We start from the raw sequence: 27,296 nt of genomic DNA on the forward strand, positions 1-27,296 counted from the left end.
TTTGTTTTGCGTGTTTACGCTGCGCTGGCTTAGAGCCCGGGGGGGGGGGGGGGTACTCCCATATGTGGCCTATATAGGTATGTGCCGCCCGATAGGGTATGGTTTTTGAGGTTCTCAGTCCCTAAATAGGGTATCATTTTTGCTACTTTTGGCAATGTGTTCCCGCTGTGATCCTTAGATAGGGTACCTAAATTCTATTAGCTAAAATAAACGCCCAGCTAAACGAGAAAAAGATATCTGAAAACTGAATTTTCAGTTCAGGTATTAGAAAAGCGATTTTATAAAGATTTGTGTCTTGTCGTGCGCGGTTTGCCGTTATTTGGGTCGTCACGGAACGTTTCTCCTCCCCTTAAATAGGGTGTCATTTTTCGGTTTTGGACCTTAAAAAGGGTATCAATTTTCGCTTTCTTTATCCTTAAATAGGGTCAGGGTTTAAGAACCTTGGCGGCACACCCCTATCCGAAATTTATGGGAGTACCCCCCCCCCCCGGGGGGCTTAGAGACACGATGGGCTCTAATGACAAGAATACAATGCAGCACAACGCCAACCCCTTTGGAATACTTTTTGCATGGGTTTTATTAAAAACTAAATCTTCTTTTCCGGCTCCCCGACGTGACTGAACGTATTCTTTGGCGCCTGGAAATTCTGCTGTTCATAACAAGCAAAAGTGCTCCATTTTGCAGGGTACTTTCTTGCTACTCTCTGGCATAGAAGGGGTATAGTAGGAAGCTAAGCAAGAGTCCACTGCTCCCCTACGTCGTAAAACCTACCGTCGCCAATGTCGAGCTGTACAACACCAATCTTACATTTTTTTTTTCAGAAATGCTAGTTCAGTCAGAAATATCAAGGTATCACGACGAAGTAAAAGGCTATACCTGTAGCTACAGTATTATCAACTCCTAAGATTACAGCTCTTTGCATAGTTGCTACGTTTATATTGGTGTTATTGGAGTTGTTTTTTTTATTCAGGGCCGCGACTAAACGCAAAGGTGTTTGTTTTTGAATTGTCAGTATAGCCATTATGCATTGCACATAGGCTAAACCGTAATGCACCACTCGAAAGGGCAATCTTGTCTTTCTGGAATGTCGAAAATCTTTCAGTTTTTCTCAAGGAAGTGCTTAGCTTGGTGATAAAAGCAAGACGCTTCCTCATTCCGCGATATCAAACCCAAGCCAGCTCGTTGTTTGTTTCGCACGTATTGTTGTTGTTGTTGTTGAGTGGAGTGTCAGAATTCACTCTCAGCTGACGGAAGGTTCCACGCCAAGTTTTTCATCAATGCCATCAGGAAATGAAAGCTTCTCAAATGTTTCGTGCTGTAGAAACAAGTGTTCAGCTAACTGCGGGGGATCGGTGATAGGAACCTGGAGATCAAATCGAACAGAATCTCTATTAAAATCAGTCACCATAATCTGCATATTGAGATATTGGGGAAGCAGGGATTCTCCTAAAAAACATCGGCAGGTGAATAGCGTACAAAAGGCTGAAAAGGCCAAGAGCCGGTTTACGCGTTACGATTTGTCGGCCAGATTTGTTCCAAGCAAATTTCCACGCTGCGATTCGTCGGCCAGCTTTTCTAAATTGAAAGGATGAAAATCGGCCCAATTTCTAAAAACTGTGACACTGCAACAGATTTTTAAGAAATCGGGCAGATTTTTAAATGCGCAATCATTTTCTTACCAAGTCTGGGCCAAATGGGGCCGACAAATCGTAACATGTAAACCGGCCTTTACAGAAATTTCGGACGAATATCCCCCTCAATATCATATGGAAGGAGTTTTCCCAGGTCCTCCTTTTTTTTACAAAGGAACATCAACAGAAAAAGCTTCCTGTATAAGTAGCGTAGAGACCACTCTTTGTTGTTTGTTTTGTATGGCACAACTTGTAATGAAGTTTATGTAGATTAGGTTAATTTGATTTTAGTTATCGTAATTGTAATCGAATGTAATATTATGTAATTCAGTTGAATGTGATTTATTCATTTATTTATTTATCTATTCATTTATTTTTGTATTGTATAACTGATTTTTTATGTTGTTTGTAATTTATAATTGTGCAATCAATAAAAAAAAAAACAAAAAAAAAAACGGTACTATAAAATAGACGAACCTTTAACTCCAAGAGTTCTTCTACTTTTCTTTCTTTCGAGGAATACTCCCGTAACATATATGAAGTACCAGCCTAGTTAAGAGACAATATACACTCAGCCGGAGGGAAAATAATTAAAAGGAGACAGACATTTAAACGATAAAAAGCAATGGAACTAGCTGACAATCTAGTGAGCATGCATAGCTTCGACATAGCTGCCAGAGTATTAAAATGATAATTAAATTCTTCAAATTCCAACCCTTTTTCCGACCAAAATACAATACAAAATATACAACTTTTTTCTTCAAAACCATTTTCAGACTGTCTGGTGGAGTATCCAGAACAGTAAACAACGCCTCACTGTCAAATGATACGTTCTGAATTGAATCTCTTTCTCTCTTTTGCATTCAAACTTTGAAAGACCGTTAAAAGAGATAAATAACTTCTGTTATGACACTTGTTATATAGTTGCCCTACATTTCAAACTAAAACATCAAGTCTATGACCCAGTTTCAGACCCCACATCCATCACTCTTATCACCCCCAAGAAGCTAAATATTAGTAATGGTCAGTTAATGCAATAAATCTTTACCTTGTGATATATTCTTGTGTCATTGATCCTAACAAGGACTCCATCGACTCTGAGGAAAAATCTCAAAAGTAAAAAGAAGCCGCCTTGCATGACACGCTGAAATCAAAATGAAAATGTAACCTTTAGAGTTGTGAGGGCCTTCTGGCTTATCACTGACTACATGTACATAATTAATAATATTGACTCAAAGCATCCAGATCTGCCAACCTGTAGGAACTAGACGACTGGAAATAAAAAAAAACATCAAATTATACATAAAGATCTCTGTTTGGAGATTCACCAGATATTGCAACAAATCATAGAAAATTTGCCACTAAATATGTGATGTGCAATAATTGCACATCACAAATTATTTGTTGTAAGAATGCCACATGCTATTGTAGCCTGAATTTTACCTGTCTTCTCTGGTTGCTTACTCCTGAATGTCTTTCTCAGGAGTAAGCGACCAGAGAAGACAGCTGAAATTTAGGCTCCATACTACTGGGGACTGTTGGTCAAAACCAGAAGTCCACCAATTGAACCAGGAAAGTCTTGGCAGGACTGAATTGTTACAAGTTCATTGTAAAACCAGTATATACAGTAAACACCTGCGAGTAAGAACCTGTAATTTTTCAGGTTAGCCTAAACAGGTTGTTACATAAAGGGTTATTAACACAAATTTAGGCTAATTTGGTTCTTAATAGGTTCTTAATTTCTGGAGGAAAAAATTCAATATTGTTTGGTATTCAGCCTATTCCTTGTATAAAATTTGCATACCACAGTACATACATAAGTGCTTATGGACCTTACACTGACCTTATGTAGAAATGAAGCACCAATCATTTAAAAATAATTATATGACATGATATTCATGCACAGTAATGCTTTGTCGAAACTTATTTCCCAAAAGTAAACATTTTTAATCAAACTTTTAGAAAAGAAGAACCTGTTTCCAAATTTGAGGTTAAATAGGTTCTTATAAAAATGGTAGATTTTAGCCTAACTGGTTCTTAAATATTAGGTTCTCACTTGCGTGTTTTTACTGTATACATGTACAGTATTTGAAAACAAGAAACTTTCAGTAATTACCATTTTGACATTTAATTTTGCTATTCCATTATCTGCCAGTTCATCCTCATATAATATAACATCCTCGTAGAAAAAAATCTTCTCTTTAACTTTCAGCTGCTCTAGATCTATTCGCTCTTTAGTGGATTCAACCTGAAAATGGCAAGAATAGTGTTCCAATTTACAGAGGTAAATTGAATTATTATAGCACATGGAGAAATGAAGGACCAGTTGAGAAAGAATGGGAGAGTAGAGAGAGATGGTGATGCCTTTTACGTTGAGTGAAAACAGTGAAAATTAATTAAGCGCCCACCTCGAATTAGCACCACTCTCAAGGTCCGAAAATTTAATACATGTAAGTGCCCAGTATTAAACGGTAAAAAGTGATTTTTAATAATATTGGTAACAAACTGTTCAACACATTTTCCCTCCAAAAGTTGGGTTGCCTTAGCAAGCAAAGAACCTGCTTGTGTAGCCCAGATTCAAATAGATAAAGTTTTACCTTCATAACAATTTCATCTTTTCCTGTTAGTGTACCCTTGTAATCTGTTGTGAATGTCCAGTCAAAAGGTTTAATCACTTCTTTAATATATTCTGAATCTTGCCTGCAAAATGGTTTTTATACCAGATAAATAATGGTACAAACGGCTTTGGTATCACAGTTTAGTAGTCATTTTAAATAAATAAATAATAACTATTATAATTATCAAACTATGTAGTCAAGAATTACTTTCACCAAAGTGGGATATCAATTTACATGCAGTTGATGTGATGGCACACAATGTAGATTAGGTCCTAATTACATGTACATGTAATAAGTATTAATTTTTGGAAACACTCCAGGGCTGCAAATAATTTTTTTCACTTGAAAGGACATATGTCCTACTAAGACACCATCTTGGTCGGACAAAACAAAATTGTAGTTGGACATCACCAAAAACAAAAGGTTGAATTTTATTCATTGTTGCCATAAAATGATTTATGATAAAAAAATTATCCGGACATCATGTCTGACCACACTTGGGGTTTTGTCAGACATGAGCAAATTCTGGTTGGCCAATGTCCGATGACCGACTGTTATTTGCAGCCCTGCACTCAGTCCTCGGAGACCCAGGGGCAGTAAGTGGGGGAGGGAGGAAAAGTCTAAATGGGAGAAAACTGTCTGGAAACGAAAACACACCATTGCAGAATGACTTGACATCTGAAGTCGAGCTGTAAACACAAATGGGCCCCTGCACAAAACCCCTAGCCACCCAGCACACTGATCCTGAGGAAGACTGCTTGCATTTAACTTAGCCAAAATTCCATTTAGCCACATTTAGTCCCAGGTTCGTGTGGATTAAAACAGCAACATGTAGGTGATATCTGATATGACAATAAAATAAAACTAGGGGTAATATTTTACCTCTTGCTTTGCCATTCTTCTGCCACTGCTACTTTCATAAGGTCATGCTTGTTATCAACACGTTTGAGTGCATCCAGTGCATTAAATTGAATCCCAAACCCTGCAGCATGATCGATCTGTAAAATATTCTCGCCAAAAACCATTTCAGGAAGAGATGGAAGCTTCAGTTCAGAAGAGATTCTGAGGAACCACAAGAACAATTCAGTTTCAGATTGAAATAACTGCAGACTACTCTGCATCCCCGGGGGGAGAACTCGTATATGAAAGTGACGGGGATGCTCGTCGTCTCGCTTAGGGGTGTAAATTTCGGATTTTGGTCTCGCTTAGGGTGTTCCGAGCAAAACGCCAATATTTTTAATGGTCTCATTTAGGGTTACACATGAACAGGAGCTCATTACACACGAAGAAATAGACAAATATAAATTCAACTTTTAGTTTTTTTTGTATCTTCTAGGGGTCAAGAAAAGCTTGAGCCATACCCAGAGTGCATCTTAAAAGGAATACCTCAGAAACAGCGGCTACGTGGTTATATGGCTCACAGATTAAAGAACAAGGTACACATGTTGTATTCACATGCCAATTAATGTTTTTCTCACTGTGTACCGCCTAGCCACATAACCACACAGCAACATTGCCAGGGTCTCTCTTCTCATACAGTAGACCCTGGGAATGAGGTTAGTAGTCACATAGTCACTGTTTTAGAAGTATAGCTTCAGAGTGGCAGGGTATTCTGCAGTTAAGCTTTCAGATATTGTTTTAATATGAACTTGCGAGGACCCCTCTACGTGTTTAATGGTAATTTGTGGGGACCCCTCTGCAGAGTCCCTGACTTTTTGTGGGCTGCCCCACAACTTGTGGACATGTAAGTTGACTTATGTTGGACATTGTGTTTACAGTATTTATGAATATCTCTGAGTTGAGTTTAATTGAACCTTCTAGAGCTATCTTACAACACCAATCAAATTAAAGAGCAAGAGCAGTGTTGTAGTGTAATGGTTTGTGTGCTGTCTGTTCTACCATGCTGCATCCTATGTAGGTCATGCCAAAGATCTTTGGCGTGGACAGTGCTTGAAATTAGAAAAAAATCCAGGTTGTCTTTATGGTAAATGCCGGACAACCTAACCCCTGAGTTTGGTTGCCCTGCTGAGGACTTGGTTGTCCGTATAAAGTGTTGTATGTAGACTTTTATAAAAAGCCTTGGCGTATCTTTGGCATGGTGTGTACATGGAATGCACCCTGGCTGTTCTGTCTGCTCAAACGTATTGTCATGGATTAATTGATTGTCAATCAAGGATTGATTACAGTGATTGAAACTATCAACCATAACATGTTTGGGGGAGGGCTAGGTGGGGTATTCCCTCAAACTGGAATTTTATTCAAATCACTAGAAATGCTTATGCACCTATCAATGTTAAGCCCGAGGGGGGGGGGTCTTGCTAACCACGGGAATTTGATCGTAAGGTCGGCCCTCAGGGTAGGTATTTTGATCATATGTGATGTCCCCAGGTAAGGGATTTTGGTCGTATGTGATCCCCTGCCCAGGGGGGGGGGGGTACTCCATATAGTGGCCTATACGGGGAGGCTCCACCCGAAAGGGGTACCTTTTTCAGGCTTCAGGTATATAAAAGGGTAGGGATTTCACAAGTTTAGGTATATGAAAGGGTATGTAAATCCGTCATTTAGGTTTTTTAAGGGCCTTGAATTAAAATATTTCGAACAGACGCACTTTATGGCTGTATTATTTTAATTTATAAAGCGCAACATGAAAATGACAAGAAAACGTTCTGTTCTAAGTCTATGCCAAGTCTTTTAGGTATATGAAAGGGGTACCTTTTTTCAGTAAAGGGTATACGAAAGGGGTACAATTTCTGTGAAAGTGGTATATAAAAGGGTAAGGGGTAAGAGCTTGGGGCGGAGCCTCCCCGTATAAAACTTTTTTGAGTGCCCCCCCGGGATCCCCTGCAACAAGGTTTGAAGGACATCTGACCACCTTCTCTTCCTACCAGGTGGGGATTTTGACCATTTTTTTAAAGAAAATGTCAAAATCCCCACCCCATGCCTGACCCCCCCCCCCCCCTTTGGGCTTAACATTGATAGGTGCATTAAATTTCTTTCAGTACAATAAACAATAAAGTTGAATCAAAACTTTACTTATACTATAATTTTAAAGTTACTGTCTCGTTTGGCTCAGCAGTGGAAGTATTCGGTGTAAAGATTTAGTGGCTCGTTTGGCTCGGCAGTGACTACTGAGCCAAACGAGCCACCAGATTTATCCGTCTTCAATAGTGGCCCTGTATTCTGTAGTTATGCCAGCTTATTATATTCACAAGATAAGATTTGCACTTTACAGTATCATCCTTACCTCTCCACATCATTAGCTTTAAGAATGGCCCCTTTAGTAGTTGTTATTTTCCAAGGTCCAAAGCTAAAGGTTTCTGACTTTTTCATCCTTGATTCTGTACAGTAATTAAATGATTTATCTAATTTTATCTACCAAAAACGTAACGACATCAACTTTCACAAACGTGACAGCGATCAATCTTGACTTGAGCCTGCACACAGCGGCGATTCCCGACTTATGCGCGTACGCATACGTACTTTTGCTTTGACCGCAGGGAAAGTGCTTGAATTTCCAATATGGCGGACAAATTGACAGAAAATGTGCGCGAAACTCTCGAGCAAACATCGCTCGAAAAGCCCAAGTACCAGGGAATTATGGCGTTTAAAACGGTTGAAAATTTTGTGAGTTTGTCTGATGAGAAATATGTGCCACCGAAGTTTCCTTTTGAACTTCCCAAATTTGATGGCTCATCGACTACGTTTGGAGTAGAAATGAGAAAGCACTTTTTTCTTGATCTCGAGAATTGGACGTTTTTAAATCACGGTGCTTTCGGTTGCGTGCTCAAAGATGCACTGGAAACAGCGTACAAATGGCAGTGTTACGTGGAGCGACAGCCAGTGCGCTTCGTGGACAGAGAAATGTTGCCGCTTCTGGCTCATGTGAACCGGCGACTGGCAAAGTTTGTTGGTGCCGAATCCAGTGACATGGTTCTTCTGCCGAATGCTACTGCTGCCATCAATACCGTGATTAAGTCGATAGACTGGCGTCCAGGAGATATCGTCTATTTTTTGAACACTTGTTATTATACTGTAAAGAAATTATTCAGACATATCAGCAGTGAACATGGTAAGCACCTAGTGCACTTAACCCTATTGTATAGCTTTCACACAGGGGCCTAGATTGCAGAACACCCCGCCACTTTTTGCATGTCATTGAATAACAAAAGTGCCTATTGTGTTATACCTCGTTCTCAAAGCATTCCGACACATGTAAATGAAGTGGCAGGGTATTCTGCAATCGCTCCACACAGGGTGCTCTGCATGCACATCCCACACCAGATTAGCCCGCAAAACAGGCTCCCCAGTGAACAGCACCGAGCATAGTCTGGGCAGGAAGACCTGACTTGGGATTCTGTTCCCAGGCTAATGCAGACTGGTTAGGTCATTTGGTAGAGTGCCTGACTACTGTGCGGGAGGTCTCCGGTTTGAGCCCAGACCGGAGGAACACTTGGCCTCTTAAGGAGAATGTGCTACCTTTGCAATGACATCTGCAAATGGTAAGATGTTCTTGTCTTCTCAGATAAGAACGAAATCTTCACTGTTAAAGAACCCACACACTTATTGCAAAGTGTAGGGCACCAATGTGTTCCAGGTGTTGTGATCTAGCCCTTGCCTGTTGTTCTGTCAAGGTTGGGGTGGGTAATGGCCAGAGATATTAGCTATGATGAAGTTACTCTTTAGATTCAAGGGTAAATAAGGTACTTGTATCATATAGTCTAGAAAAACAGTATGTTCTATTGCATGTTTCACCAGCTTCCCACTGAGATTGAAGCAGCCTTTAACTCTGGTTTCTATATGTGACCCTCCATATGAAAAGGGGGCTTATCATAACAGCGTTTCAAGAGCGTTTTTGTTTGAAACGCGTTTGAAACCCGTTTCAAATGCATTTGAAATTCGTTTCAAACTGTTTGAAACGCGTTTCAAACAGTTGGCGTTTGAAACATGGTGAAACGCGTTTGTATGTGTTTGAAACGCCATGCTTAGATTATTATTACTGTTGAAGCATAATTTATTCAAAATGTGACAACGATTTCAGTTCAAATTATACAGTGTCTACAGTAGCTGAGGAAATCAGAGAATGATGATGTTGCAGCAGGAAAGCTTTTTGATTTGAGTAACATTTTCTCCTCATCAATAAATCAGCGTGATGCAAACTTGTGTTAATTGCAAGAGCTTGTCTGTGAATATTGCATTGTATACAGTTGTACAGTGTATAAAATATACTTACATCGTATATTTAATCCACACATCGCTTTGTGTCTGAGGCGTGTTGAAAATATGCAACGCGTACGGTAAACAAACACATTCGCTACACGAAAACTATATCACCACACATCCTGAAGCATGTTTCTTGCTTTTGGACCATCTTGTCGCTTGTTAATTCCCTTGTAACTTGAAAAACCAAACTGAACAACACATTTAAACTGTCCGTTCGGTTAACCGATCGTTTTAACTTTCAAATCTTGACCGCCAAATAAAGTAAACAAAGTATCAGGTTTTATACAGATCGTGTGCATTGTCACGTCTCACACATCAGGTTGTTTTCTGAAGTCTTGAAATAAATCACATTTTATCGAGATAATTTCGGCAAATAAGCGATATATTTCACGAAACTATAGATTGTAAAACGAAAAACTAATGTATGAACAGTTTAGTTACATTTGAAACTGTTGCGTGTAAAGTCAAGAAGTTGGAATGAATAAATTCCACGATTTAATCACGTGCGAACTCGTGAAACCTGATGCTTCAAACCACAAGCGGGGCGCTTTGTACGTTCAACAGCGATCATTTGAAGTTTCCGAGGTTTCATGAATGGAGAATGGCAACGCACACAGGAGAAAAGAAAACTGCAAATTTATGTTCCCTGTAAACACACTGCAATATAAATATTAGAAATTGTATCGATTGATCGATGAAAAATTCACTTTGGGATGCCAGATGACACGTTTTCGGTGAGTCGCATTCTGTCAAATGAAAATACAGTCGCCACTGAGTACGCGAGCCGCAATTGATTTAATTTTATACTCCTGTTAGTGAGAAATAATATCAACCAGCTGGCTTTAACAGTTCAACAGATTAACAGTTCGAAAATTAAGACAGCTTATCAAAACTTCTGCACTATGTTTGAGTTGACTGCACATGCAGCCCAACTGCAGTAATTCAACAGTAAAATGGCTGCCAAATGGCTGCCGCGGAAAATTATTTTGTGCAGTTAAATTGGTGCTAGTCTACAGTTTTCGCTAAATTCTGCAGAATGTCTGCCATTTGAAAGCAAAAGGGGCCGCAGAAAGGCTTCCAGTCCAGTCAAAAACAACCTTTCCGCCGAGCTTCCAACACGACCTACCACTGGTAGACGTCATATTTTGTTTCGATTTGTTACCGGGATGTTCTGTGAAACCGTTCCAAAAATTACTATTGGGAAACTATCATAAACAATGCTGTCTACCTCCTACGTTCAGTAATAATTATGCTCAAATAATTTGGCGTTTCAAACCCTATAAAATGCGTTTTCTGCGTTTGAAACGCTCTAAATTCAAAAGGTGTTTGAAACGCGTTTGAAATCTGTTTGAAACTGTTTGAAACCCGTTTCAAATGCGTTTCAAACGCTGCGTTTAAACGCGTTTGAGAGAAATTACGTTAAGCCCCCTTTTCATATGGAGGGTCACATATCATGAACTAGAAAAGTATCCCCACTTTGCGCAAACCAACATGGCTCTCTGTATGCATTGCTTACCTATGACCATGCCAACTTAAAGCATTGATTTTCTTTTAGGTGTAATTCTGAGGGAAACAACAATAACTTTTCCTGCAAATAAGGAAGAAATTCTTGAAAGAATAAAGAACACCTTGGAGGAAGGCACAAGACTGGCATTGTTTGGCCACATTCCTAGTAACTATCCTGTTATCATGCCAGTAGAAGAGATGGTGGAACTTTGCCACAGCAAAGGTGTGCCAGTTTTGATTGATGGAGCTCATGCGTTAGGGAGCTTGCCATTAAATTTGGGATCTCTCAAGGCTGATTATTATGTAGCCAATGCACACAAATGGCTTGCATGCCCCAAGGTATGGTATGCAATGGTGTTTCATAATTGCCCTTTCTAAAAAAATACAGCTGCAGAATGAAGTGTTTCAAAACTTTATAGTAATTGGAATTTGAATGCCTGGAACAAATCATGGCAAAAGATGTGTCACTTAAAGGGAACCTCTGCTCAAGCAAGTTGACATTGAGTTGTTTAAAATAATGCCTAAATTAAACCTTTTGCCAGACAAGCGAGAAATAACATTTAATTATAATAATAAATGGAAAAGATTACATCACCATCTGGATTTTATGATGTCAATAAATTGCTGCTATTGTTAGGAAGCAGAGGTTTTTTGTGTAAAACAATTGAGCAAGGCATTGAACATTATTAAATTCCAAAATGGTGCCACATGAGAAATTAAGAGATTTAAAAAATTTAAAAGTGATAATCTTTTCAGTCTAATCTTTTCTATTAATTATGGTTATAATTAAATGCTTTTTCTCCCTTGTCCAGTAAAAATATCGTAATTTAGGCATTATTTCAAACACCTCAATGTCAACTTGCCACAACAGCATACATGTCACACTTAGCATAGTTTATGACTAAGTCATTCAATTATATGCTACTGTTTGATGTATCTACAGGGCTGCGCCTTCCTGCATGTCTCCAAAGAGCACCAGTCAATGATTAAGCCCCTTGTTGTGTCAAGTGGTTTTGGCGCAGGATTTAACTCACAGTTTATATGGACAGGTAAGTGCCCTGTGATATTCGTGCTGGTCATATATTACTGATAGAATAAAATTAAGCCTGGGTTCTGTTAGAGGTGCAGACTGTAGTCTGATGGTTTAGCATGTAACATTTGATTCAGTGTTCAGTAAGTTAGTGGTTGTAAAACATTTTTCATGGGTGTGTGTGTTTATCTGGCTCTCATTGACCTGAAATCCTTTTCAGTAATGTTGGATTTAGTGCAAGACCTTAACCTCCCTCAACGTCTTTAATATAGGCTGCAAACAGTCAGGCCCCACCTTTCAATCAGTAAAAAGAGTGCAAGGTGCGAGCCAGCAGAAATAGGCCATCTCTTGGTTTATGGTCATTTTACTATACTAATGAAATACACTTCTTAGGGTCAAGCTGGCTGTAGCATAAAGCCACTAGGCATACCGTAGAATTCCGGTTATAGGCCCTGGGCTTATACAACTCGTAGGTTTTGGGTGGGCTTATAAGCGGAGGGGCAATTGGGAGGGCTAAGGGAAGGAAAAAAACATTTCGAAACGAGCCTCGGGAGTGGATCGAAATACGTTTAAGAAAAACGCACAAAAAAGCAACATTTAGCCCTGTCAGTACTGTGATCCGGTAGGGGGGGCACGGGGGGAAAAGGGAAAAAAAACGTTTCGAAACGAGCCACGGAGTGTTGACGAAATACGTTTTAAGGTAAAAACGCATAATAAAGCAACATTAGCCCTGTTCAGTACAGTGATCCGGCAGAGAGGGGCAATCTGGGGGGGGGCACCGAAAGTATTTCTTTGTTTCCAGGTTGATGGGCCTATATCGGGGGGCTATAAGCGGGGGGCTATAACCGGAATTTTACGGTATTGCTTCTCTCACTGCCTCACAGGATCGCATGATAGTCCCTTGCGGGTTAACCCCACCCACCTCCTCACCCCGGTATTTTGTCATTTCGCCCTTAGCAGAGAGAAGAACCCCTGTTTAATAGCAAAGTGTCTTACCCATTATACAATTCAACAACCCCAGCCAGCACTGAAACCCAAACAGCTTCATCATCTAGGGTGCATCAGACCTGCCACATATTAGTTTCACTTTAATTGCAATTTAATCAGTTTCTTTTATTACATTTCCTACAGGCCTGAGAGACTACAGTCCATACTTGGCTTTGAACACTGGTGAGACTACAGTTATGTCAGTGATACATGTATACTGTGACTTAATTTTGTTTTGGTTTGCAATTTTTCATACCAGGGTGGTTTAATGTCTTTTGTCTCATATTGATGATCATAATCTGAAACAAAGGAAATTTTTTTTCTCTTAAGCCTACAGACATCCGTTTAGCACCTCACATTGGTTGTTCCTCGTATTGAGTTTTCGCACACCAATCAATACAAAATACCCTTAATACGGACATCGTGGGCCGACACAGATAGCACATGTATTTTAATTCGGTGTCCGAATGGAGCGTGTTCTCTGATAATTTAAGAGCGAGTCACTGATAACGTAGCCTGGGAATACATTTTTGGTTAAAAAAGAGAGAAAATTTGAAGGAGTGGTTTAAGCTCGCAGTTTGCTTATTCAGCCTTTTGTCCTCAGTTTTAGATTTCTGGGAGGCCATGGACCCTGAACGAATTCGCAAATACAACAACACCCTAGCCAACAAGGCAGCGACCATGTTGGCAGAAAGATGGAACACGGGCCTTCTGTCTCATGCCGACATGTTTGGGCCGATGGTGTTGATTCGTCTGCCTGAAGTGCTGCTGGACTGCGTCACGCAGGGCGGAAAGGAGGAAGCTGTTAAAGCTCACGCGGAAATGGTACAAGCGAAGCTGCACTACGAGTACAGTATTGAGGTCCCTGTCAAGTTAATACAGGGGAAACTGCACACTAGAATCTCAGCACACGTGTACAACCAGTTGAGTGATTATCACCAAGTTATGCGATGCGATTCTTGTCATTACAGATGACGCACGTAACAATTCATCAGCGTACGAGACGTATAAGCATTACAGGTAGTTAGTTTCTTTCTCCGGGAATCTCTACGTACATGTATCATCAAGTAAGAGAGGCTAAGAGCGGGTATCGATTGCAAGCACTGCTACCAAGGGCTTATATGATCAGTTCTGCGTCCAGCAACCTCAGTGTTTCGAAGTGAACGACCCGATCGCTATTTTCGGATAGTTAACTTTAGCGCACCTTTGCTGGAAGCTGAACTATTTCAACTCAATATACAAGTAATCGTGGTTTAAAAGGGCTACATTCACGGTATTTGTTGAAATTCTTTTTATTTTTGTAAACTTCAATAGTAGCAGAGTGAAAAGTCATTTATTGGCAAAATCACAGCCACATAACATTAACAGGGATGAAGTTTTGAGCATTGTAAATGACACTTTTGAAGATAAACGTGAGTAACTATGTTCTTTTAGTCAGGCCAACGTTTTTCAAGTTTACCCGAGTACGTTCAATTCCGTTTTAGCGATCTAATTATTGCCCATCCATACCCAACTTTTTGGCCGTTTCTGTGTTTCTTTATAGTGAGTAAATCTTCTACAGCTATAATGCCGTTAATTGTGATACCTCAGTTAATCTCTGAGAGTGATCCTATTTTCGGATAGTTAACGCTCACCTTTGTGGAAACCGAAATCCACTCGATATAATTAGTAATCGTGGCCCCTTTAAAATGTAATGTTTATTGGACTGGTGGTGTTTTTGGTTTTGAATAAATAAAGGTGATGGGATTATTTTTTTTACACGTCGTGCACTTTTCTTTGCATTATTCACGATATAAGTCTACACTATTGGCTGAAGCAAGAGAGGGGACCAAGGCTGGTGCAGTGATGAGAGCGCTCGCCTTCTACCAATGCGGCCTGCGTTCAAACCCTGCACCCGGCGCCATTATTATACGTGGGTCTACATTTAGTTTGTTGTTGGTTCTCTTCCTTGCTCGGACGGTTTTTTTTCCTCCGGGTCCTCCAGTTTTCCCGCTCCCCACAAAAACCAACACTGGAATGTCTTTATAACGAGGATCATCAACATAGTTCATAGAAATGTTAATGTAATGTTAATGCGCCGATGATTGAAGTTTTTCCAGACGTTTCGAGGCTCTGCCCCGTCTTCAGTGGAAAATGTAACGCCATAACATGATAATGATTTTTTGGTCAACATTATGTGACCCTTGCGGTACCGTATTTTGTATGTTATCATTGTAAAGTCAAGTAGACCGTAAGTCTAGGGCTGTCCACAAGTTGCCTGGCAACAGTTTTGCAACCTTTTATTCTTTCCGCCTTCCACCTCGGCTGTACACTGTTGCCCTATTCTAGCTGCACTTCGCACACTTACATGGACGGCGACTTTTCACAGAGGTCGCCCGAAGAGAGAGTGAGGAGTTCGACAACGATGATGAGATGGGAGAGCAAAAAGGAGGGACGCAAATAATTCCGAACATGACAACTTTTCATATTCCGAGCAACTTTTACCACCTTGATCAACTTTTTTCCTTTCGAGCAACTTTTTGCATTCTGAGCAATTTCTAGACCGAAGGTTCCGAAGGCCATACGAGCGTTTTCGCACAATTTTGAACTTCTCAGAAGATTAACGAAGTTTGCCGAAGATTCCGAGGTAGATTCGAAGATGTTTCAACTGTCGGCGCATTCAGCATTAAAACATTAGAAACTTGTTAGCAAACATGACGTCATTGCTATTTTTACGATTTTTTGCAGTGAAAGGAATCGTAATTCAGCAAATTTTAGCCTTAAAATGGTATTTAGATACTTCTGTTGCAGTGAAATTGCATAGAACTTATAGAACTCTTTCCTTAAAGGGAAATTAACAGATATTTGGAGAACTTTTCATTGATAAAAAGCAACGTTTTGGAGTTTTTGGAGCAACTTTCGAGCAACTTTTTGGGAAATTTCGAGTATTTTTGGGACAGCCTTACGCACATTGTAGTTTTCCGAACTAAAAGCGCTGTTTGAGCAGTAAGCACGCTGGAGTACTCGCAACTGCGGGTACTAATTGATAATACAAAAGGCGGAACAGTAGGTTAAGGGCCCGCCCCTTTAACTCAATTCAAGATAATTAGGAAGCTTAATTTCCTGCAAAGTAGCACGCGCTTATGCGAAGTATAAAATGAAATTCAACTAGTTCACGCTCATTCGAATAATAACAGGCAACTATGACAGGCCTAGGATGCTTCGTCTACTGTTAGTTAATGTGAGAAAACAATGAGCATGCTGTGTAATCTGAAATATGTATTTTAAAAGCATCGTTCAGTTTGTCAAAATTTTATCACCCACCTGTTAGCTGTCATTCTTGCTGCATAACCTGCTCATTATTATTTCAATTTTTTTACGTGCGGAGTTGGAAAACGTCATCGACTACAGGAAGTCCCGATTTAACGGGAAGTTTGAGGTCTATAGGCGGGGCATTTTTAATAGAAGGGTTGAACGCATAACGTGCAAAGTTGACCAGTTTAATCCGCAAGATGAAAGAATACTGTATTGCGCTTTTCACAAGTTGATACTTCATTTATCCTTGGGCCCGGTGACAAAATCGAAGCATCGCCGTTGAGCGAAAACTTCTCCAACATTACAATGATGGAGGACGAATTCAGTGACAACGCAAAGGAAGAAATACTAGACTTGAAAATGAGCGAAGTTGAAAAACAGAAACTTCGTCGCCCCACTGGCGTGTTCTCAGTTGTGCGAGACGGCATAGTGAACCTTGTGAACGAAACACTTGGGGTAAAGAATAGCACGAAAAGTGTGGACACGCTAGATGAGTCTGGGCTCGCATTGCTTCATCAGGCGGCGCAGTATGACCGAACTGACGCTGTTAGAGCTCTGTTAGATCAAGGTGCAGAAATTGACGCGCGAACGAGAGAAGATAACCTCACACCGCTACACATCGCTGCAAGGTTAGTTAATTTGTCACGCGAGATTGTGATAGTGACCTCTTTACGCTTTTGCATCGTATGCTAAGTTAGTCATACGTCGTTTTTTGGGATGCTCAGTTGCGATTAAGCGAAGAAGGGAAATAAAACTATCCCGAATCATCGATGAATACAGAGTTGTTTAACAAAACAAAGTATAAACGATAAACAAACTATCCAAGTATCAAGATTTCTAAAACAGGCCAATCCAGATTTAAAGCATTTAAAATTGTGAAGAGGATGTCGCAGCAAAAGCCCTGAGCGAAAACCTGTAAAAATTAGAAAATAAAAATAGTTTTCTCTTTTATTAAAATTAATCGTTATAGAGTAGCATTTGAGATCATTGTGTTAGTATATATGCCTAAGTTCGCTTTGAAATTTGTTTGCTTAATCTGTTTGTTTGAAGAAATGATATCACTGAAGGAAATTCTCATGTACTATACAGAAAAGAGGAAAAAAAAAATAAAAAGCTAAGGTGGTTTAAAAAGAAAAAGGGGCAAAAAAATGGGATGGAATGCTTATCTCTTCACTGTTCTCTGTTGGCTGTTTTTTTTTTTTTTGCGAAGTTATGGTTAACTTACCCTCATTTTACTGGGCTGACAGCCAAGTTTCAGAACAATATTGAACGACTATCTTTTCAACTTGCCAAATTAGCAGGTGGACAACTTCAAATTAGCAGGTGACTCAGGGCTTTAGGTTGCTTGATGTTCATTGAATTAATTGAGTGTATTCTTTGATATCCGAATTTCCTCAGTTTTTGACGATTACTTCAAACTTATTTGGCCGCTTGATGCTTTTAAACATTACCATGATATATTTTGTGCAATTTTCTAACAGACATCGCCATGCTATGTGACAGTTAGCTGCAAACGGCCCATTTTACTTTCAAAGTTATAAATATGCTAAGCCGACAGATATTTTTTTTTATCAAAAACAATGAAAACCTTGAAGATTATATGTTCTTTTCGTAAAACATCTAAACGTTGGGTTTTCTTTTAGATTCAACTGCGTGGAAACCGCCAAGTTGCTTATCCAGACGGGTGCAGACCCTGCCTTGGAATCAACCAATGGCAGCACGGCATTGCACTTTGCGGTCCGCCGAGGGAATGACCAAGTGGCGGAACTTCTTGTGCACCATGCCAAAGTTGACGTCAACTCGAAGGACTCTGCCCACATGACTGCACTACATCTGGCCTGTGTCAGTGGAAATGCAGCGATTACAAAGATGCTCCTTGAACAAGGAGCTGACATAAACGCTAAATCCAAAGAGCTCATGACTCCCCTTCATATTGCTGTATATAATGGGAACATCGAAGTCGCTGCATTGATTCTGCGAGCGGGTAGGTGGCATGTTCTGAACACCACACTAGCAAATAGAAAATTTATAGACGTGACATAGTAGGAACGTAAAGTCCGCGTTTGAGTCTAGTTGTCCATTAGCTATAGGCCGGAGCTTATCTCAGTTTCCGTAGCACAAAGCGACAAGGATTATTTCTATTCCCCTCTGGATGGGAGGCTTGTCCATCGCAGGGTTACCCACAGCATTAAATTCGTCGGTACCCATTTTTTACTAGTACACCTTGGTGGGGAGAGAAACTATGAAAGTAAAGTGTCTTGCACAGGAACACAATGCAGTGACCCCGGCCAGGGTTCGAACCCGGACCGCTCGATCCGGAGTCCAACGCACTATAGCAAGCTAAAATGGTCTTATCCGGGGCCAAAATCTCACACAAGACGCATCAAGCAGCAACCACTCACCCACCATTTTTTACTTCGTGCTTTTAGCCGCTGAGGCAAGGAAGGATATAACAGAGCTCTTTGTCGACCGAGACGCGGATAACAACACAGTTCTTCATCTGGCAGCACAAACAAACGATCTGGACACGGCAAAAGTGTGTCTTCAGTACGGTGCGGACGTAAACGCGCTTAATGCTGACAAAAATACGCCACTGTACGTGGCAATAATGAAAGGAAACATGCAGATGGTTAAGTTCTTGGTCCAGAAAGGAGCTGCCGTGAATGTGAAGAACGCAGACTCTAAATCTGTCCTTCATAGGTAGTATTTAATCTTTTGTTCACTTAAATTTACCGAATATCAAAAAGAAAATTGCGTTTCGAAATGATATTGTTGATTTCGTTTGGAATAGCACGTGCAGCGAAGAGTCTCACCCAATTGGGGTGGGGTTGAGTCTCACCTAGATTTTTTTTTTTGGGGGGGAGGAGAGAGAGTATACAACACAAATCCCGGCGATCTCATGAACCTCAAAAAATGTCCTTACCGGTCTAAAGATTTGAAATGAGACAGTACTTTTGGTTTTCCCTTGCACGGTGGGGTTGGGGGCCAAGGACAAACCCTCTTTTGCAGTACAAAAGAACAATAGTTAAGACAGTATCCCTCGTATGCTTCTGTTCCAGGGCAGCTCTGTTTAACCGGGATGACATCATCTCGTTTCTCCTTGATCACGGCGTACATATTGACACACGTGATGCACAGAGACGCACACCTTTCTTAGAAGCTGTAGCCGCTGGCCAGACTAAATCTGCTCGAGTTCTCCTCCAGAAAGGAGCTGATATCAAAGCGAGTGATATTCACATGAAGAACTGCATTCACATCGCAGTTGAAAACGAGCATCTGGAGACACTGTGTATGCTTCTGAAACTGAAGCCTGTTTTGAGGAACCTGTATAGACCTGATGTCAAAGAGAGGGTCCCTTTACATTATGCCGCCATGGCTAAAGATGTTAGGGTACGTTTCTGTTTCCAGTTCAAGCCACATTCTGATACACAAGCCGGTCATCTTCTTACTGGGGTCTTATTGCGTGCTGATATTTGAAACCAGAAGAGTTCAAAAACAGATGTTGTGTTTAAAAATATCTTGCGATTTCTTCAAATCAAATTGCACCAATTAAACTCGTATTGTTGCAAAATTTATATAGAGTGGTTTTCAAATTATTATCTTAAAATCAAAACCAAAGTAAAAAGGTAAACACTCTGGCCAATCACAAAGACACAAATAATCTAGTGATCCAGTCAAAACACGGAACAAATACATTTTACAGAGGTGAAGCGCTGGAAAACGGTGCGAGAGAGTCACGATTGGTTTTGGGTTAACGTCTGATTTAAGTCGTCTGAATGGCGCGAGTTTTTTTAAACAATCACTTAGCTTCGTAATGCGAAACCAAAGGAAATACGAAACCTTCGACATATTGAGATTCAAGCGAAAAGTGTAACATCTTTAATAAAGAACTGAAGAAGGTGGACGGAAGCTTGAAAATAGTTTCATTAAGTCTGATTTTCCCAGACCATGCGAAATGGAAGAACAGACCTATTTGTGAGCCCTTCTTACTTTTCATATTTTACTTCATCCAGATAATGAAAGCATTGTTGGAGAAACATACACGATCCACATTCCATGATGAGACACAACAAACTCCTCTGCATCTTGCTGCCCAGCATGGAATGTACGAACAGGTGGAGGCACTGGCGCGACGAGTGGCCTGTGGACTGAATGAACGAGATGAGCAAGGACAAACCCCACTTCACAATGCAGTCATGAATGGAAACAGGTAAGCGTGTATCCTCCAAAACTAACCGTTTTTCACTGGCCATCAGCACAAGCACACAAGTTGGAGAGTGTTGAGCATGTGCATGTGCATGTTCATATACTTGAGTATGAGCATAGGTATGGGCATGAGCATGAGTATGGGCATGTGCATGTGCACGAGCACGAGCACGAGCACGAGCACGAGCACGAGCACGAGCACGAGCACGAGCACGAGCACGAGCACGAGCACGAGCACGAGCACGAGCACGAGCACGAGCACGAGCACGAGCACGAGCACGAGCACGAGCACGAGCACGAGCACGAGCACGAGCACGAGCACGAGCACGAGCACGAGCACGAGCACGAGCACGAGCACGAGCACGAGCACGAGCACGAGCACGAGCACGAGCACACATATTCTTCTTGTGCTGTCCTCACGAGGAATAAGCAGAAGACTTAACACCGGAATATAACTGGTTAAAAGCTTACTTTAAAACTTTGAACAGATAATAGCAAATTACAGGAGGTGCTGCAACAACGATGATGATGATGATGTAATGGTAGTCTCCAAAAAATTGGGCACCCGGATGTGTGTAAAGGCGGGTACGTGTTTGAAACCTAGTTTAACAGCCAGGAATGATCAGGAAGGTTCGGAATAAGAAAAGACACATGTGCATTACCAAAATCGGAAAAACCTTCAAGAACCGTCGGCCATGTATTTTCAACCCTTGACAAAGTATCTGCGTTTAAAGTTAATAAAAATGTATATCAACACTTACTGAAACATACTTCTACACTTAGGAAAGCTTGCTACATTTTACTGAAACTCGGTGCTGACTCAAGCAGCAAGGATAACAACCACTGGACAGCGCTAATGTGGGCGTCAAAACTGGGTCGAGAGAAGGCGTGTCAAGAATTACTGAATGTCCATGCATCGGCGGATGACGTCAATATGGACGGGGATACCGCGTTGCATGTTGCATGTCGGCAGGGTCACGTGGGCATTGTGAACTTGCTGTTGACAAATGGGGCAAGTTTGAATTTTCGTAACGTGCAGAGTCTCACGTGTTTGGAGACAGCAGCTCAGGCAGGGAACGGCGAAGTAGCTCTGGCTATGGTTAAACATCCAAGGTAAAGTCAGTTGTATTAGTACTTGAGTACTTTTGTTAGCCTTAGTTTGTTAAATTTGGGACAGTAGGTACAATGTTCTACTTCGGAACACAACAAACAGTTGTGAAAACAATGATGATGTCTGTAAAGGTGGTGGAATTATCGATGAGAAGGATGTAGTCAGCAGGGTCGGCACAAGCTACTCAGAAAAATCAAGAAATCCTAGGCAACATAAGTCGAGCCTATAACCTTCTGCACATCGGTCAGATGCTTTACAACTGAGCCACAGGAGACTTGTGCCAAGAGGACATGAAGTTCAAAACAAAAATATTTAAAGGGGACGTTTACAGTGTAGGATGTCCTGAGGAAGCCTGAAGAGAAACTATGTAAGACTTCCTTGTTTTACTTCTTTATTTTGAAAAACTGGTGCTCATTGTGGACGTAGTTGTAGGGTAATTAGAATAGATAATAAAAATAATTAAAATAGACATTCAACAACTTCATAGACGCTATACACCTGAACAGAATAGGTAAAGTAACATTTGTATTCCACTGATCTTTTTGACTCAACAGATGGCCCGAAATAATGGAACAGAAGGACATGCAGGGGCACACACCCATGAAGCTGCTAATAAAACACTTTCCTGAAAGCGCCGAGCTGTTGATGGACCGTTGTGTTAAGCGATCAGATATGACAAACCCGAACGATCCACAGTTCACCATTACGTACGACTTCCACCTTCTCGATCCAGGTCCTGACGACCCAGCCTTTCTACTCGGACAGCGTTTCTTCGGACCCAGCACCATGGTGAAATACAAGCGAAAAGAACTGCTACTTCACCCACTGACTCAGGTGTTGTTGAATCTAAAGTGGTCGACCTTTGGGCGGTTCGTTCACTACTTCAACTTCCTGTGGTACTTGGTTTTTGTTAGTCTCTATTCAGCTTTTATCATCAGTTTGAGCAAAGCGTTTGTTTCCGGGAGGTATATGCCTTCAAGCGAGAGCCAAACATATCCCCGCAAAGGATTGACATACGTAGTATTTATCTTTACAGTTTTTCATCTATCCAAGGAAATTTTACAAATATCGATCGAGCGGTTTAAGTACTTCACGAAAATCAGCAATTTACTGGAATGGGCGCTTTATGGTACTGCGTTTGCTTTCATGATACCATTTGTCTCCACCGACCACCAAGTCAAGGAAATAAATAAAAATCTTAACCCCCTCTGGATGTTGGGTGTGACATCAATATCCCTGTGTTACGTAAACTTGGTTTTGTTTCTCCGCCGATTTCGTCTGTTTGGTATTTATGTCACCATGTTTCTAGAGGTCACTCAGACGGTTTTGAGGGTTTTGTTGGTCTTCCTTGTCTTCATCGTTGGCTTTTCTATTGTTTTCTTTGTCCTTTTTAAAGAGCAGGTAAGTTATAAACGAATAAGTGTCCGTGCGTGTGTGTGGTTCCCTGTTTTACGAGTCAAATAAGTCTTAAAGTCGTGCGTCAATGAGCCAAGGTGATTTTTACACAAAGTGGACTACCTATGAATTGAACCAAGGTTTGCGTGTACAGCTGTCTCGAGAAATGTTGTTGGAAAAAAGCACAAAGGTGCACAAAATAAGACCGACAGGTGGTCTGGGTATTCACTGGAATTTTGCATATTGGCCTGGAAGAAATGTTTAAGTTTGTATATTTGCTCGTGTAGAATTTGTTTTTTCTCTCAGGAGGCCTTGTTCTGTAGCTTTACTCTGGCTGTCGCATGTCTTTGGTTTTGAAAACTTTCCTTTTTCTTAAATTCAGCGTGCCTAAAAGTGCCTTGTTTCCACATGTCCGAAGAGAAAGAAAAGAATCAAATTCGCGTTTGTCATGTGTTTCAACCAATACTACCGATACTCGCGTGCACTTTTGTGCTTTTTTCCGACAACCTTTCTCCAAACAGCTGTTACAAATAAGTTTAGAAGCATTCGTCTTTGGTAGCAGTCAGTTCCACTTCCGTTTGCTTGATTTTGTGCCACGTGATGTGTTTTGTCCAATTATAGCGCGCAGAAATCAATCGCTTCGTTATAACATGAGATTCATAACTGAGGTACAAGCTGAAAAAACTGAGTCGAGCAGACTTTTACAAATCCACGATCTGCTCAATCCGGGATCCAGCACGCTCACTACATAGGCCGCCGCACCTCGCATAGGCTGGTTAAACTGTTCCAGTGTCCTAACGACTTTCCCTGGTTTTCCCACAGCTTGCATTTAAGAGTCTTGGACGGTCCTTGATCAAGGTGATGGTGATGACTGTTGGAGAGGTTGACTTTAACAACGTCTTTATAGACACGATTGGCAAGAATAACACATCAACTGGCAATCCACTCAACCCGTTTCCAGAAGCGTCGTTTATCTTCGTTGGCTTCTTTCTGTTGTTCATGTCCATAATACTGATGAACCTACTGGTAAGTAGCAAGACACGGTTCTGTTCTCATGTAGCCAGAAGACCTGATCTGTCCATTCTAATTAAATCAATGGCTACACTCGCCTTAATTTAGTATAGCGCATTCGCAATTTGTTTTCTTAACAACCTTTGTTTTGTTTTGGCATATTATTATCGCTTTCAATTGGTGTATTTATGTATCACATAAATTATTGTGCGATTGTGCATTGGATATAAGATAATACATCGTTTTGTGATCATCTCATGCCCAATAAGCACAAAATTTGGTTTCTAATTAAAACCACAAGAGATATCGATAAATCTTGCTTTTTTTATTCTTGTTAAGTTGTATGGCATGGATTAAGGGACGAACCATTATTTTTATGGAGGGAGGGGGGTATAAAAAATATTGAACAAAATTGATTGCAGGGCCTAGAAAGACAAAATAAATTGTTTGCAAACACGATGTGTATGACAAAAAGTAGTCAGCATTTTGAAAGAAAATGTTTGCAGAGGTGCAAAAACTAAAAGAAAAGTTTGCAGAAAAATTTTTTTCACACCTCCCCTCCAAAAAAGTGGTCTGTCCCTAATGGCTGATAGCTAAGCCAATCAAAATCTTGAAAGGCTTTATCCAATACATACATACATAAATTCCACGTCCCCATGGGGCTTTACAGTGAAATATTTACATAAAACAAAATAAAATTAATGAAAAAATTAAAATAAGTGAGTGAATGAATAAATAAATAAATAAATAAATAAATAAATAGGTAAATAATAAATATTCAAAATTAATTACAAAAGTTAAATTCCTAAAGTTAAACTAAATTAAGCTTATTACAGTTCATTAAAAGTGTCTTCCTCAACTTGTTCCTGAGTTGCGCTAATGATTGGCATAACTTTAGATTTTGTGGCAGGGCGTTCCAGATCGATACTATTCTATAATAAAAGGTTCTTTGTCCAGCTGCAGTTCTAAAAAGAGGAATGTTTAAAAACTGCGAGTTTTTGGTTTTGTAGTTCGATATGGATGAGCGTTTAGCGTTTTGAATAATAAAGAAAATGTTGAGGTATTTCCTTATTTTGATCAAGGTATTTTATTGTGACATGAATTGATCACGATTTAAAATTCTACTGACGTATAGGTTGGTCTTGCTGTTGGAGACATTGATGCGATACGTCAGAATGCTACGCTCAAGAGACTGGCCATGCAAGTCGAGTTTGTAGCGGAGGTAGAGGACAGATACCCAAGATTCATCACGCGGGGAGTTTACCAACCAACACATGTTTTCAGACCTAACTGTCCCACACGCTGGAGAAAGTATGTACACATGCTACAGCAAAAGTGCACAGTTCTAGTTATTCTACGTTTTCTCTTAACTTCGAATTAGCTAGTTTTTTCAAAGTTGCATAAATCATAAAAATACTTCGTAGCTACGATGGAAAGGCTCATTCGTCATATATATGCTTTACTTTTCTTCGATTTTGCGTGCATCGTTTAATTTCTAACGGAAAAACCTGAAAATAGCTGTAATTAAGGGGACTGTGTCACGGCCAAGTTAGTTTTATGTTAATAAATTGTGTCAAATATTCGCTATGAAACTAAATGTTTGCAAAGAAATTAATTCTATGATTCTCAATGACAAAAATATAGCTTCATTGAAGCCTAATGTGTCTCCCGGGCGTCATAATTTTACGTTTCAAGCAGACAAAATTAACTTTGAAAACTGTTCCGCCGGACCATATTCAGTCAAAAACCCATATCGCAATCCGTTTCAGTCTTCGACACTGTTGGCCATCCGTATCTTCTTTTGCATTTGGTGTGTTGTTTAAATATTATATTTCCTATGACTAAGGTTGGCTAAAATCCATGACACAGGTCCCTTTAACAGCTTAACCCGATTTACGTATTACCTTCACCAGGTTGATTGCTCTTCTGGGAATGAGGAACATGTTTAGCCTGGACTTTGGACTTCCTGCTGAGGAAGAACAATTTCATTTATCTGAGTACACTGAGGTTAGAAAGCAGCTCGACAAAACCAAAAAGCGCCTCAAAACGCTGGTAAGAGCCAATGAGGCTCAGCTTACACTGTTGAAGGGATTGGCCAAAAAGATTGATCCTGAGACCGACATAGATTGGCAAGGCCTGGACGAGATTAGGTTGACTGTGACGGAAGAACAGAAAGCTGTGCCTCAAGAATTGCTTCATGGGGAGTTACCGCTGATTGAGATCCAGGAGGACATACCACACGCACAAAAAACTTACGTTTAACCTTGTTCAACGGGTTTGTTGTGTTGAGCATTCCAACATAAGTGTTTATATAAAGACGGATTCCGCTTGAAGTTCGAGCAATGAGTGCAAAAATTAAGTACAAAAAATCTGCTCATGGCACGGCAACATTTTGTATACTATTTAAAAGATCTTTCTAAAATTTATTTGCCTTAGTGAGCCCGTAATAAAATTCTAAAGCATTCTCGAGAAATCAAAGTCAAACCTCGTAAAAATGTTTAAAACGCGCGCCATTTTGTTTTGAACTGGCGTGAAACGTCCGTTTGAACTGAAATATAGATAATTTCAAATCCATTTTTCTCTCGCGGGGTCAGCTTGAGTGCTAAAGTTTTGGCAGGTTTTTGTTAGCTGTACTTAAACTGTTACCATGCAATGCTATGAGATCTCTTTGGTAACTTTATTTTTGCCTGTATTGCTCGAATGTTGGGCGGAAACCATCTTAAAAGCAGTTATCAATATGACGTCATCTGACGAGAAATGACGTCATAATTGCTAGTAAATTTCCGCCAACATAGATTGCGCCAATATTTAAGCGTTTATGACTTCAGAAAAAAATGTGCTTAACCATGGGACAGAATTATTGCACCTCTTTCGTGAAGAATTTGGGTTGAGTGAGCAGATAACTGACATCTCACTAGAGAACAGCTCCTGGGTATGGAAAATAAATTTCTGGCACCCTTAAGGAAGCATACACTATAAACAGTAAATGTTGAAAAGCGCAAAATTAAAGGATGTGTTTACAGTCAACTCTCACTATAACGGACACTTTCGGGACCACAATTTGCTGTTCGTAATAGTGATAGTCCGTAGTACCGGGAGTTATTTTCAGCAATTCTTGTTCGCCGGGACTTCAACTCCTGTCCGTAATAACGGGGTGTCCGTAATAGCGAGGTGTCCGCAAGGCGGGGTTGATTGTACATATCTGAAGAAGCTAAGATCAGAGAGGAAAGAGAAGCGCCATCGCAGAAAAGCTGAGAGAGTGAATCAAATTACCACCGTTTCAGACG

At 40.4% G+C, this 27,296-nt stretch overlaps 3 protein-coding genes across 5 annotated transcripts; 2 read left to right on the forward strand and 1 right to left on the reverse strand.

Annotated features, from left to right (window-relative positions):
• Window positions 1-552: 552 nt before the first annotated feature.
• Window positions 553-26,228, reverse strand: LOC144658691 (TIP41-like protein). 3 transcript variants are annotated; one of them, XM_078519162.1, is made up of 8 exons: window positions 26,088-26,228; window positions 25,914-25,975; window positions 5,132-5,311; window positions 4,229-4,331; window positions 3,748-3,879; window positions 2,680-2,775; window positions 2,109-2,180; window positions 553-1,363 (listed from the first exon to the last, which is right to left on the reverse strand). In XM_078519162.1, exons 3-8 carry the CDS (start codon window positions 5,272-5,274, stop codon window positions 1,241-1,243), a joined length of 669 nt encoding a protein of 222 aa, XP_078375288.1. In that variant the 5' UTR covers window positions 5,275-5,311; window positions 25,914-25,975; window positions 26,088-26,228; the 3' UTR covers window positions 553-1,240. The 3 variants fall into 3 exon arrangements, with proteins under 3 accessions (XP_078375288.1, XP_078375289.1, XP_078375287.1); XM_078519163.1 differs by having other exon boundaries at window positions 25,914-25,978; window positions 26,088-26,215; XM_078519161.1 differs by lacking the exons at window positions 25,914-25,975; window positions 26,088-26,228 and adding an exon at window positions 7,494-7,684.
• LOC144658684 (uncharacterized) lies at window positions 7,659-14,180 on the forward strand. Its single transcript, XM_078519152.1, is given in 6 exon segments — window positions 7,659-8,318; window positions 11,025-11,314; window positions 11,919-12,024; window positions 13,137-13,175; window positions 13,597-13,928; window positions 13,930-14,180. Coding segments are annotated over 6 exon segments (1,404 nt in total). The 5' UTR covers window positions 7,659-7,768; the 3' UTR covers window positions 14,017-14,180.
• Window positions 15,748-27,296, forward strand: LOC144658666 (transient receptor potential cation channel subfamily A member 1-like). Its single transcript, XM_078519129.1, has 10 exons — window positions 15,748-16,915; window positions 17,930-18,270; window positions 18,716-18,986; window positions 19,346-19,676; window positions 20,300-20,496; window positions 21,276-21,605; window positions 22,158-23,004; window positions 23,821-24,024; window positions 25,145-25,320; window positions 25,923-27,296. Exons 1-10 carry the CDS (start codon window positions 16,593-16,595, stop codon window positions 26,269-26,271), a joined length of 3,369 nt encoding a protein of 1,122 aa, XP_078375255.1. The 5' UTR covers window positions 15,748-16,592; the 3' UTR covers window positions 26,272-27,296.

Source organism: Oculina patagonica, chromosome 6, assembly GCF_052425735.1.
Source record: "Oculina patagonica isolate OP01 chromosome 6, crgOcupat, whole genome shotgun sequence".
Lineage (NCBI taxonomy): Eukaryota > Metazoa > Cnidaria > Anthozoa > Scleractinia > Oculinidae > Oculina > Oculina patagonica.

Coding starts and splice junctions, on each gene's coding strand:
- LOC144658691 (XM_078519161.1), bottom strand. CDS start 7,579: ATGAAAAAGTCAGAAACCTTTAGCTTTGGACCTTGGAAAATAACAACT. Junction 3,880..4,228: donor AAGATGAAATTGTTATGAAG/GTAAAACTTTAT, acceptor TGCCATTTTCAG/GTTGAATCCACTAAAGAGCG. Junction 2,776..3,747: donor CAAAATTAAATGTCAAAATG/GTAATTACTGAA, acceptor TTTTGATTTCAG/CGTGTCATGCAAGGCGGCTT.
- LOC144658666 (XM_078519129.1), top strand. CDS start 16,593: ATGATGGAGGACGAATTCAGTGACAACGCAAAGGAAGAAATACTAGAC. Junction 20,497..21,275: donor GCAGTCATGAATGGAAACAG/GTAAGCGTGTAT, acceptor TTCTACACTTAG/GAAAGCTTGCTACATTTTAC. Junction 21,606..22,157: donor GCTATGGTTAAACATCCAAG/GTAAAGTCAGTT, acceptor TTGACTCAACAG/ATGGCCCGAAATAATGGAAC.